General features: G+C 36.0%; 3 protein-coding genes across 4 annotated transcripts in view; 1 reads left to right on the forward strand and 2 right to left on the reverse strand.

The window, feature by feature from the left end:
- The window catches only part of LOC109104459 (GREB1-like protein), a 36,580-nt gene extending 29,331 nt beyond the window's left edge, over positions 1 to 7,249 (forward strand). Inside the window, 7 exon segments of the mRNA XM_042718961.1 lie at positions 1,711 to 1,942; positions 2,810 to 2,978; positions 3,065 to 3,271; positions 3,372 to 3,513; positions 4,224 to 4,424; positions 4,710 to 4,848; positions 5,548 to 7,249. Coding sequence (XP_042574895.1) covers positions 1,711 to 1,942; positions 2,810 to 2,978; positions 3,065 to 3,271; positions 3,372 to 3,513; positions 4,224 to 4,424; positions 4,710 to 4,848; positions 5,548 to 5,711 — 1,254 coding nt within the window. The 3' untranslated portion in view covers positions 5,712 to 7,249.
- LOC109057293 (period circadian protein homolog 2-like) overlaps positions 1 to 12,624 on the reverse strand; it is a 368,217-nt gene that overhangs the window by 230,449 nt on the left and 125,144 nt on the right. The gene's annotated exons all lie outside the window — the stretch shown is intronic.
- LOC109104174 (phospholipase ABHD3-like) overlaps positions 11,371 to 12,624 on the reverse strand; it is a 15,922-nt gene continuing 14,668 nt past the window's right edge. Inside the window, 3 exon segments of the mRNA XM_042718962.1 lie at positions 11,371 to 11,720; positions 11,822 to 11,992; positions 12,075 to 12,123. Coding sequence (XP_042574896.1) covers positions 11,511 to 11,720; positions 11,822 to 11,992; positions 12,075 to 12,123 — 430 coding nt within the window. The 3' untranslated portion in view covers positions 11,371 to 11,510.

The following is a 12,624-nucleotide window of genomic DNA, read 5'->3' on the forward strand; positions in this document are numbered from 1 at the left end:
AAAACAGAAACACTAGAGGCAGAAGAGGATGCTGCCGAAGAGAAACACAGTGTCTGTCAGACTCAGCCTGTTTGCGGCCCACAATGCATTTCACCGCTGTGAGCAGTGCCACCATTACAGGCGAGCCTGCTCCTGCCGCTCAGTGGTGAGGACATATGTGATGCATTAACACTTAGTGACATATTTTTTTAGATGACAGTCATTTCAAAGAAAACACGCCTCAAACATATGTAATAGCAAGTCTAGACAGGTATATGACTGCTGTAAGATGTTCTCTGTGTGTGTGTGATTCTAGCTGTCTGACTGCACCTTCGCATGGCCTTCACGTTCTGCTCACCCATGCTGGGAGAGGAAGTCCAGCTGCACTTTATTATTCCTAAAGCCAAAGAGCCTCATTTTGTGTTCAGCCAGCAGGGCAGTCATTTAGAGAGCATGCGGCTCCCGCTGATCTCAGACAAGGTGAGTGACACACTTATTAATAACAAGCACTAAATGATTTACTAAACTGTGTTTGGAAATTGGTTAGTCGCTTTAACAACCAAAATTTATAATCTTTCCTTATTTACTCACCCTCATGTTCTGTATGCTGTTTTTTTCCTGTGGCAACATAAATAGACAAATGTTGACTTTGTCTGTGGTCCAAAAAAAAAAAAAAATAAATAAAAAAACACTGTAAAAGTAGCATGACTTCCAAACAGTTAAAAAAGATAAAGAAATATCCCTGATGTCGGGAGCACCTGGATACCTGAGCAATGCAAAAAGTCCTGTTGGGTTGCTGTGTTTTTTACATTATGTTTTTCTGGTCTTATTGCAAGTTGTCTTAAAAATACACATTTTTAAAATACACAAAAATATACACAAAAATTGTCATATATTATATATATATATATATATATATATATATATATATATATATATATATATATATATATATATATATATATATATAGATATATATATAAAAAATAACATAAGATTAAAGTGAAATGGGAAGAAAAAAAAAGTTAAAACGTGAAAAAAAATATAAATATACTGCAAAAAAATGCAATTTTTAAATACACATGTAGAAAATAAACAAAAAATAGTACAGAATATGTGTAAAATGCATAGTTTTACACAATTTACAAAAAATAAATTAAATATAAAAAAAATAAATATACAGAATACAATAAAATGCTCAAATAATATTTTAAATAGTTCCTTTTTTTAAATGTTAAAAAGATACACAGATAAAATACACAAAATATGCAAAAAAAAAAATATTGTAAACATTAAATATACAAACAAATGTAAACCCCAAAAAAAAACAGTATATTGATACACCAGCAATGGACAAAAATACAAAAAATAAATATTCAAAGGGATAGTTAAAAGATACAGAATACATAGTTAAAATGCAAAATATTAAAAAAGTTAAGTATTTAAAAAAAATTATTTAGTTAAGTTATAATGAATAAATTGTTAAGATATTGAATGTATTTTTAAAATGTTAGATATTAAAAAATGTTTAAATTAAAAAAATGTGTATAGTTAAAAGATGTATACAAATGTATTTTTTATAAAAATAAAAAAATTAATGAAAATACAAATATTTGCATTCAATATTAAATATTTTACATACAGTTAAATATTTAAAAGTAGTTGAAATGTACAAAAAACAGAATAATCAAATGTCTTATAGTGACTGTGTGGCTCTGTTTGCTGACTCAGGAGTCTGGTATGCTGAAAAGTCCCATCTTCACACCCACCACGGGCCGTCAGGAGCACGGCCTGCTCAACATCTACCACGCCATGGAGGGGGCCGAGCACCTGCACATTTTGGTGGTCAAGCAATATGAAATGCCTCTCTACAGGAAATACTGGCCCAACCACATCCTTCTGGTGCTCCCGCTCACACTCCGGAGGGAGGTGCTCCCCGCCATGTTCAACAACTCCGGAGTGGGTGAGTAATGATGAAGAAGATTGTGTATTCATTATTGTGATTGAAACAACTCAGCACTATCTAACAGTGTTTCTGTAACCGTAGGTTTTAAGATTGTTCCAGAAATAATAATAGAGAATGTTTAAATTTACTGTTAGCAATTTATAGTGCTTTTAAAGAGTAAATAAAATATTAGAATTGTAATGATTTCGATAAAATAGTATACTATTTTAATAATGCATGTATGTTTTGTGTTTTTATTGCATCCATAATGTTACCGTGATTGATTACATTTTTTTTTAGAAATAGACTTTTTAATTTCAGAATTCTATCCTCCTTTTTTCTTGCAATTGCGAGATTATATCTTGTGATTCTGACTTTTTTTCTCAGAATTGTTTGTGATATAAACTTGCAATTGCATGTAATAAAATTAGAAAGTGTGAGATATGAACTGCAATTTATTTTTTTGTTATTATTTTTTGTGATATTAGATTGTGTTTGATATGAATTAGAATTTGAGGTGTCGTCATATAATCTCACAGTTCTGACTCTTTTCTTGCAGTTGTGAGTATATTGCAGTATATCCTGCAATTCTGTCTTTTTTGTGACATAAACTTGGAATTATACGAAAATGTCAGAATTGTGACTTTTTTCCTCAGAATCAGACTTTGTAACTCGCAATTGCGTGTTTATATCTAACAGTTCTGAGAAAAGAAGTGATTATATTAAAAAGTCAGGATAGCAAGTTTGTCCCGCAATTCTGAGAAAAAAGGATTTGCAAGGGAAAGGAAGTTGCGATTATCTTTTTTAATTATTATTATTCCGTGGCGGAAACAAGCTTTCATAGTTGCTCTTGTTGTGACTGATTGTATTGATGTGGCGTTTCAGGAGCGGCTCGATTCATGATCAAGGAACTGTCCTACCACAACCTGGAGCTGGAGAGGAACAGGCAAGAGGAGCAGGGCCTCAAACGGCAGGACGTGTGGCCCTTCATCTTAATGATGGACGACTCCTGCGTCCTGTGGAACGCCCATCAGCCTGGACCCGAGGGCAACAGGTATGTAATGATGGATGGATCCGTGTACAGATTTGTTGGAATGTCTTCGTTGTCTAACATCTCCAGATTCTCTGTCTTTCTCTCAGTGAGGTGATGAACGTGTCACTGAAGAGCGTCCTGCAGCACATGGAGGCCACTCCTAAGATCTCTCTGTATGCCATGTGTGGCCTGCGCAAATGGAGCAGTGCTTTGTCTTCTCGAGCTCCCACAAGCCCTTTCTCTCGCTGTCACCTCCACGACCTCATCATGCTGAACGTCGACCTCACCCAGAACGTCCAGTATGACCTCAACCGGTGAGTGTTTGCACATGTAGTTTTGAGTACTAGCACATACTGTATATGTGGGTTTTAAGTCATAAGTGATGTACCAGTAACAGTCTAAATGTGTGTGTAGGTTCACATGTGAAGAGGTGGACTTCAACCTGAGGGCAAACAGCAGCGGTCTTCTGCTCTGTCGGTTCAATCGCTTCAGCATCATGAAGAAACACATCCCCATCGGAGGACATAAAGACTTCCTCATCAAGCCCAAACTCATGGTGAGCTTCATAATGTCCCTTCAGAGCTGAAAGGCCTGCTTCAAAATGTTTCATTACATCCAAACACTAATATTAGCTTGTTAGCATGGAGTTAATGGTGGCTGCAGTTATAGTAAACATTCACTAGTGGGCGCTATGTAAACAGTCAAATTGATGCTGCAGCAGTTTGAACATTTCATGCATTTTAAAAGCTTTATATCATCCTAAAATTTACATTCACTATGTATGTCTGTGAAATTTGTGCAATTTCTATAATTAAATATAGATATATAAATCAATATAATGTGTAGTATTACACTACCATTCAAAGGTTTGGTGTCAGTAAGGTTAATTTAAGAAATTGATAATTTTATTCAGCAAGGATGCACTAAATTAAATCAAAAGTGACAGTAAAGAATTTCATGTTGTTGCAAAAAAAAAAAAAAAAAACTATTTCAAATAAATGCTGCTCTTTTGTACTTCGTAATCATAAAAGATTCCTGAAAAAAAAAAACTTTTCACCATTTCCACAAAAACTGTTTTAAACATTGACAATAATCAGAAATGTTTCTTTAGCAGCAAATTGGGATATTAAAATGATTAGATTATATTAGATTAGATATTTAATGGATTTGTCACATTTCTGGGACTGTAAAATTATTTTGTCAGTTTGTAAAGAACAAGTGTAATTGTAAGACTAACATCTCAAAAACCTGTGTTTTGTGCCGCAGAGGCTGGAGGCCCCGGTGCGTGTGTGTGCGTCTCAGTATGTGTGTGCTCCGGACAGTGAACACACACTGCTGTCGGCGCCGGCTCAGTTCCTGCTGGAGAAGTTTCTGCAGTCCTGCAGCCACCGGCTCTTTCCTCTGGCCCTCTGTAACAGCGCTAACCCCGTGCTCTCCATAGACAGCTACCTCAACCTTGGCCCACAGGTACAAATAAACACTTCAAGGGATAGTTCTGCCAAAATGAATGTTTTGATTATTTACTCACCTTAATATTACTCCAAACCTGTGTGCTATTATGTGTTTTTCCTGGAACTCAAAAGGAAGTATTTTTGAAGGATGTTCATGCAGCTCTTTTCATAAAACAACAGTTAACTATCATTGAAGTATCGACTGTCAGAAAATGAAAACAGTTACTTGAGACACAGTATTGAAAGTTTGTATTCTGTGTATTAGTTCAGATGGAAAAATGAGTTTTCTGTGTGTTTACAGATTCAGACGTGTTACATGAGCTCCCGGCCGCACTCAGTGAACGTGGATCATCAAGGCGTGATGTTCAGTGGGCTGCTGCTCTACTTGTGTGACTCCTTTGTCGTTTCAAGCCTCCTGAAGAAATTCAACTTCCTCAAAGGTGAGGCCGGGTCCTTACTGCTGGAATATGAAAAAAAAAAAAAAAAAAAAAAAAAAAATATATATATATATATATATATATATATATTATATAATATATTTATATATATATATATATATATAAAGAATTTAAATTATATTAAAAAAATACACTTATATATTTATTTATTTATTATATAAAAAGAAAAATCCAAAATACACTCACACTGTCATTTTTACATTTTTCATTTTTTTTAATAAGTCTCTTCTGCTTACCAAGGCCGCATTTACTTGAACAAAAATATATAATATTATGACAATTTTAAATAGCTGTTTTCTATTTGAATATATTTTAAATGTAATTTGTTCTTGTGATGTAAAGCTGGATTTTCAGCATCATGACTCCAGTCTTCAGTGTCACATGATCTTTCAGAAATCATTCTAATATGCTGATTTGATATCTTTTTAATCAGTTTAATGAATCCTTGCTAAATAAAAGTAATCCTACTGATCCCAAACTTTCCCATTTCTATCATCTCAAACAGAAAACCTTGTTTTTATAACTAAATAGTCAGGACACAGTGTAAGATTAATGGTCCAAAGCCCCACTCCACATACATATTAAATATGAAAGTTCATCAGAGTCATCAGAACAGTAACAGCACATCGTGGTCCTATAAGAAGATTGAAATCATCATCATTTCTATCGCTCGTCTTGCAGGCGCCACGCTGTGTGTGATCTGTCAGGACCGCAGCTCTCTGCGTCAGACGATTGTGCGTTTGGAGCTGGAGGACGAGTGGCAGTTTCGTCTGCGGGATGAGTTTCAGACGGCCAACTGCAGCGAGGACCGTCCCCTCTACTTCCTCACCGGCCGCCATATCTAACCTCCACATCTCCTTCCCCTTCAACCGCTTGGCTGTTTGTTTTCCAGCAACACCTGCTTCTGAAGAGAAGAAGACTTGAGATTCAGCACTACCTCAGACCATGTTTGAGGATAGATACGTTGAAGAATTGACAGATACAGATTTTGGGTTTCCCTTTTTATATTTTGGAAAAACTTTGTTTGTTGGTGGTTTTGCATGTCCTGACACGCGAGGACACTGTGAAGGATATGTCCTTCTACATATGATCTCAGGGTTTTTTGTCACGAGACAAAAGGACTTACTACTGCTATTCTTTCTTTCTTCTTGCCTGCTTTATGCACTGCTCATCATTAATGCTGTCCACCAAAGAGCAAGGAGCATTTCATTGGGCAATGTCACCACGGTGAAAAGACAAAGAATCTTCTATAATCTTTTATCTCGCCAAAGATATCCAAAAAACATTCCTTGCTCCTCAGAGTTGTCAGTCACTCAAGTTTGGGCGTTGCAGTGGACCCACGAGGTTACAAAGTTCAGTTACTGATGTCAGCAGCCGCTAAAGAAAGCCATTTATGATCTTCTCGATTCCGGCCTGAATGATTGTAAACGCTAGTTGGTGCATGTCTCAAAAGTGTTAAGGTCATGTTGTTTAAAGCCAGCATCGATTAATCATATTCTTCAGTGAAACATTCCCTTTAGTGAAGTAGCTGGGGATGTTTTGGAGTTGCACACTGTTGACGTTGACACAATCCCAAACTCCACTCCGGAAGAGAGGATTAATATCAGTGAAAATATATGTGAAAACAATGGCCATTTCATAATGATAGCTACCTATATATGGTATCTTTGAGAAGATGTTAGTTTAGGACATTTTGGATGTTAAAAGAAAAAGCTTTGTTTACATTATAAGAAATGCCGATATTAATATATATGACAGACTGTGACTTTGGATTCTGGCTAGTTTTACTGAAGAGTCACTTTGAGCTGTATGTGTCACGGATCAAACCGCGTCCTTTTATTTTTCCATGGCACAAGGAATCTACCGAGGACCACCCAGGTCTCTGTCTCGGGTGATTTATTTAAAATGAGAAAAATGGATCCCTTTTTTGAGGGATGGTTTTATTTATTGAAAAAGCTTCTTGGACTGATAATCATTGAAATATCAGGGATGCTTTGTTGAATTTGTCACCAAAAGCTTTGCACACAGATGATGTATTACAAATCAACTAATGTAAAGCAGATAGTTTACGTTATTGTGAACCAACTGGAGTGTTTGGAATGATGATATTGAATGTAATGATGAAGAAAGCCTAAAACCCACTGGACAACCTTTCGAATGTGTCTCATTCGTAGCTAATTTGATGTGCACGTAAATGATGCAATATGCTTCTCACAATCTTTGCATCTTTCCTGTCAGCTGTGAATATTCTGAACATATGTAGCACCCAACTGTTTGAAATCTTCTACCTCGTGATCTACTGGTTTAGTAAACATTTGATTTCACAAAAAATGTTCTTGTTGCTGTCGAGATAAATGAATGTAATAAAGTGTTATCAACAATTTATTAGTTCATTGTCATGTGTAGCTTTAGCTAATTGTAGTATACTATATAAGGTATACTGTACCTTACTGTATTGTATCTATTGATGATAAGCTGTTCTGACACATTTATAATGCCCTGTCTTTTATATGTTTGCTGTGCTTATTTGCTGGGTCAAACCATCAATCATCAACCGATAATGAACCTTGTATACGGTCACCTCTGTGCTCAATATTGCAGGACTCTATAAAATCACACCAAGGTTCAACCCAAGAGAAGTAGTGAACACATTATCAGTCCACTCAGCTTGTCAAGATATCCTCATGATGACTGCCAAAGGTGAAAGCCTGTGGGTGGTTTTATGTGTTTTTCAAGTGAAGTGTAAAGCACAGAGTCCAAAATAAATATGGCAGGCGGTGTTTTGATGCCTTGGTACATGCTATTATAGTCAGAAGAGCTCAGATGCCCTACTTACATGCCCAAACACACACAAACTCACACTGCAGACATATGCTCTGTTAGAAACAGACATATATAAGGCTGAATATATACAGTAAATGTATCCTGCAGAAGCAAAAATAATTTAAAATTAGTTGTTCATTTAAAGAACCATACCATTCTAAAGTACTAAAGATAATGTTAATGTCACACATCTTGTTGATAACTGCTTCTCCATCCGGCTAGAGGTTTATAATGAGATTATAATTAGTCTATAGCAGACTGCTAGATATGCTATACATTTATGAGTTTAGTAGTCTGCCTTCTAGTCTGGATGAGATTTAAAACAGAAAAGGACTTGGAATGTGGGTCAAAGTTCCTCCAAACAATGTCTGTATCAAGCTCAAGTGAAGTTTATCAGCACAAATTTAAACAAGCGTTTTAAACCTGGCTTTATCAGAATTATTGCATATTTATTTAGCTAATGCCTCATTTGCATATTTAAACATAAAAAATGTTTTACTCTTGACCTGGGATGTGTTGCTTTAAATATTTTTCTACAGCATGACAGGATGAAGTAAATAATTTAGTAATTAATAAGTAATAATAAGTAAATAATTTCATTTTCTTGACTACATCAAGTCAAGCTCAAATATTCAGCTCTGTTACTCAAGTTACTGTGAGAAAAATGAGCAATCAAATATTTTACTATAAATCATGTTCAGAAATAACTAAAAAGCAATATTGAATCCCAAACTAACTATAAACTACTGAGTCACAGATTAATTTAGAAAAATATCAACCCTGTTACTCTTTTTAAAGCTTTAGTATTTAGTAGATTAGGATTTCGTTAAAATGTTTTAGTTTTAAATGTGATTTAAAGTTAGAAGCTGGAAAACAAATCACAGAAATCAGGATTTTAGGTTGTATGTATGTCCCAAACTGTGGTAACAGAGGTAAAATTAGGGTTGCAAAGGGGTGGAAAATTTCCGGTAAATTTCCGGAAACTTTCCAAAAATCCATGGAATATTCAAAAAAAAATAAATAAAAAGTCATAAATTTCTGGAATATTTTAAAAATTTTCTACCTTTTTGCAACCCTAGTTACAATTATGCACATTAAATAAATAAATAAATAAAACATTTAATTTGACTTCCTTTTTATTTTTTTTCCCTAGCAGTTAAAAAAGAATAAAAAGGGACCTGCAAGGTATTCTTTTCAAATGCATTTTATTAGGCTATTTGATATTTGACTGTGAGATTCAGATTACAACAGTGACATAATTAAATCACTAATATATTTACAAAAAAAAAAAAAAAAAAAACAATAACTGTGCAGTTGAATTCCATAATTTATTTAAGACACAAATGCACTTATAATCCATACAATTACATGTGCATATATTTATTCTACATAGACATAGATCTTGTATTAAAATCTTATTGCTGCACATGTTAAATACACAATCCTTTTATAAATCTATAAAAGGAAAGACGTCTTCATGGAAAAATATGTCCGTTGTGCTACAGGTTATGTGATGTACGTCTGTACAGTAACTCAGTGACACATGCTACTGAGAAACAGGATGGAAGGGAAGCAGAGGAAAGCGTTTATAAAGTCCAGAGGAGCAGATGCGGCTGACAGTTAGAAGCACAATATGAAGCAGCACCTTCATAAGAGCAGACAAAGGTCAATATACAACACATTGCTGGGCGGTTTAACTAACATCTAGTTCTGGACATCATATCATTCCTCCAGGAAAATCACTACGTACAGTTATATTGGGATGGATTTTTACATCATTTATAAAGAGCTTCCTCATAAAATCCGAGCCATCGCAATGACATACATACATCCTTCATTTTGGGTTGAGCTATTCCTGTAATTGTCACTTTAACTACTGACTGCACCTGTTTTCATTTTTAATATTATTTAAAGAGACATGGGCAGGATTTCAATGGCGCCATCATATAAAAAGCTATTTGAGCCTGAAGTAAATTCAAAGCAAGCATATTTTAGTTTAGACAAACAGTAGCTCAAGTCATTTTCACATTCACAGAATCCTTGAAGCCACGTCCGTCCGGTTCAAGAAAATACACTTTACTTACAGGGCTACACAGGTTTAAGTGCCTTCAACTAAAATCAGTGCAATTTTCACATTCCTAGTCAAAAAAATATGATTCATTTACAAGGTTGAACTAGTCAACGTCAATATAACAGTAATGAATGAGAAAAAAAGTGCGTGCGGTACATTCTTCTGAAAAATAAAAACTGATATGATACAATCTTTTCTTCCTCTAAAAACACAAACGGGAAACACAAAGAAAGTGGGGTTAGACCCTGAGGCCTACAAAGCTACAGACATTTAGGATACTTAAAAACCAAGTTAGGGAAGAATTGGAAAGATACTGTCTGTAAATACGTGACAAGTCTCTATTGGCTTCACACACTTCAGTGATACTTCAATTGTTACTGCAGAGTACCAGTGGGTCCCAACACTGATCCTGGAGGCACCCCAACACTGCACCTGTTGCAAGTCTCCTTTCCCTGACACGACAATTCTTGAAGTCTCTACTAATGAGCTGATGAGCTGAATCAGGTGTGTTTGATTAAGGAGACATGCAAAACCAGCAGTGTTGGGGTGCCTCCAGGACCAAGGTTGGGAACAATAATAATGACAATAATAGTGAAATCTTCCTTTCTTAACACTATAAGGGACTGAACCGATAAGGCCTGGATGCAGCACATCAGTTGCTGGTCACGGACATGTTATAGGTTGAACTGGTAGCCAGTGAATGAGGTGGAGAATGTGCTGCTGGACTGTATCCTCTTTGCTTGGGCGTGGTTTTTATGGCATCTTTGATCATTATTAGAAGCTTAGGTAAAGCCTCAGCATCAAATTTTCAGACTTGCACAAAACAAGTGCACAAGCGCCCTCCAACATTCTCGGTACAGTAGTGCAATTTGACAAAATCTCATAAAACATCTCGAGGCATTTTGCATAAAGAAACTGATCGTTTTTGCATCATTTCCATGACGTTGACCTAGTTAAGTGTTCCCAATCAAAAAGTGAGCAGCCTTTTAAATTGCATTGAAACATGTCATTAAACAATATTATCATGAAATATTGGATTGAATCTTTTTGTCAGCTTGTTTGCTTTCAATTAGGTTTGGTATTTCTTTTTGGAACTGACATTGTTCAGAGCTTATGCACCTCAGGTTTTGAGTAAAAAAAAACAACCCGTTTTTTTTTTGAAGCACATGAAAGTAATGCTGATTTTTTTTTTATTTTATTTTTTTATTTTGATTTAATGGTGATCCTGGACATTTCTTTGTGACATTGTCCCAATAGGTTTCAAGGCTTGTTGTTTTTTCAGTTTTTCTGCATAATCTCATCTTCATGTGGATTCATGTTGAGTAACATCACCTAATGCAATAGGTTTCAAGGCTTGTGGTTTTTTCTGTTTTTCTCCATAATCTCATCTTCATGTGCCTACACACTTAACCCTCTGGAGTCGATTAACGCGTCGCTTTTAGAAATACTTAATTAAGCGAGTCATACGCAGACGTGCAATTAAGAAACAAATAAGTGCATCAATGGATGGACGGATGGAAAGTGCGAGAAGTTCTAAGAAGAATTTCTGTTCCATGAATGCAAATGTGCTTTTTAGTTATAATTAGAATTTCTGTTCCATGAATGCAAATGTGCTTAAAACTACTCGAATAAAGAAATAAATAATACAAATAAATAAAAATCCTGGCCCTCAAGTGAACCTGTGCACTTCATTTTGGAAATGTATACAGATTTTTTTGCTCATGGCTGTAGAGGGAATGGAAAGAGAAGGTCAGTGGAGATCGTCCAGACCGCTGCCGTTCTCAAACACGGCACTGGTGAACTGGTGAAAGACCCGGTCCATGTAGGTGCTCTGCCGTGGCCACAGACCCTCCAGGAAGCCAATATGGCCGCCGTGACAGGTGATGAGCAGCGCCACATTGGGGTTCTGCTTCACCGCCTCCACAGGAAAGGCTGATCATGGATGGGATAAAGTCATGACCTTTTCAACTGGCTGGGCCCTAAACTTAAATGTCACATTTTGGCTGAAAAAAAGCACAAATGTCAGGGGCATTCTGGCTGGGCCCTAAACTTAAATGTCACATTTTCTTAATTGGGGGAAAAGACATCATCCGCTGCGTTGAGGCACAGCATTGGCACCTGCACAGACTTGATCTTGTGAATGGGGCTCGCGTCTCGATAGTAGTCGTCATTAGATGGATAACCGAACATGATGGATGTGAAACGTTCATCAAACTCTCGGATTGTTTTAGCCTGTGGAATGCAAGCAATAATACTAAACACTACATTAACAGCATGTGACACGGTGTTGTGCGAGTCAGAATGACTGACTCACCTTCATCACGTGGTCTATGTCATATTTCTTTTCAAGAACGGTTCTGTGACTGCAAAAAGAAAAGAGGAAAATGTCAGGTTTTGGCAGTTTGGGATCATCTTCATGTAAACAAGAACTCTATTCATAAGAGTGTCATGCTTTATAATTAAAGGAATAGTTCACCCAAAAATGACAATTTGCTGAAAATGTACTCTCCCCCAGACCATCCAAGATGTAGAGGAGTTTGTTTCTTTATGGGAACAGATTTGGAGAAATGTATCATTACATCACTCGCTCGCCAAATGTTACAAAAATCACAATAAGTGCAAGTTTCATTCTAAAAGTTGTTATCCCTGACAAAAGTTATTTAGCTTTTTTAATTTCATTTTGTGTCAAAACTTTTCGCTGCCCAATTAAATGAAAGAGATGTCATTCTGGTTGATCCGTAACACTGCAAACGGCAGGTCAAATTGATCGCATAGCATTGTGGGATAGCGCACCCAGTGTAGTGTGCTTTGTCGCAAACATAGAAGGTCATTTGGTTATTATATGCAAGCAGAAATGTGCATAC

The sequence above is a fragment of the Cyprinus carpio genome, chromosome B2, assembly GCF_018340385.1.
Source record: "Cyprinus carpio isolate SPL01 chromosome B2, ASM1834038v1, whole genome shotgun sequence".
NCBI lineage: Eukaryota > Metazoa > Chordata > Actinopteri > Cypriniformes > Cyprinidae > Cyprinus > Cyprinus carpio.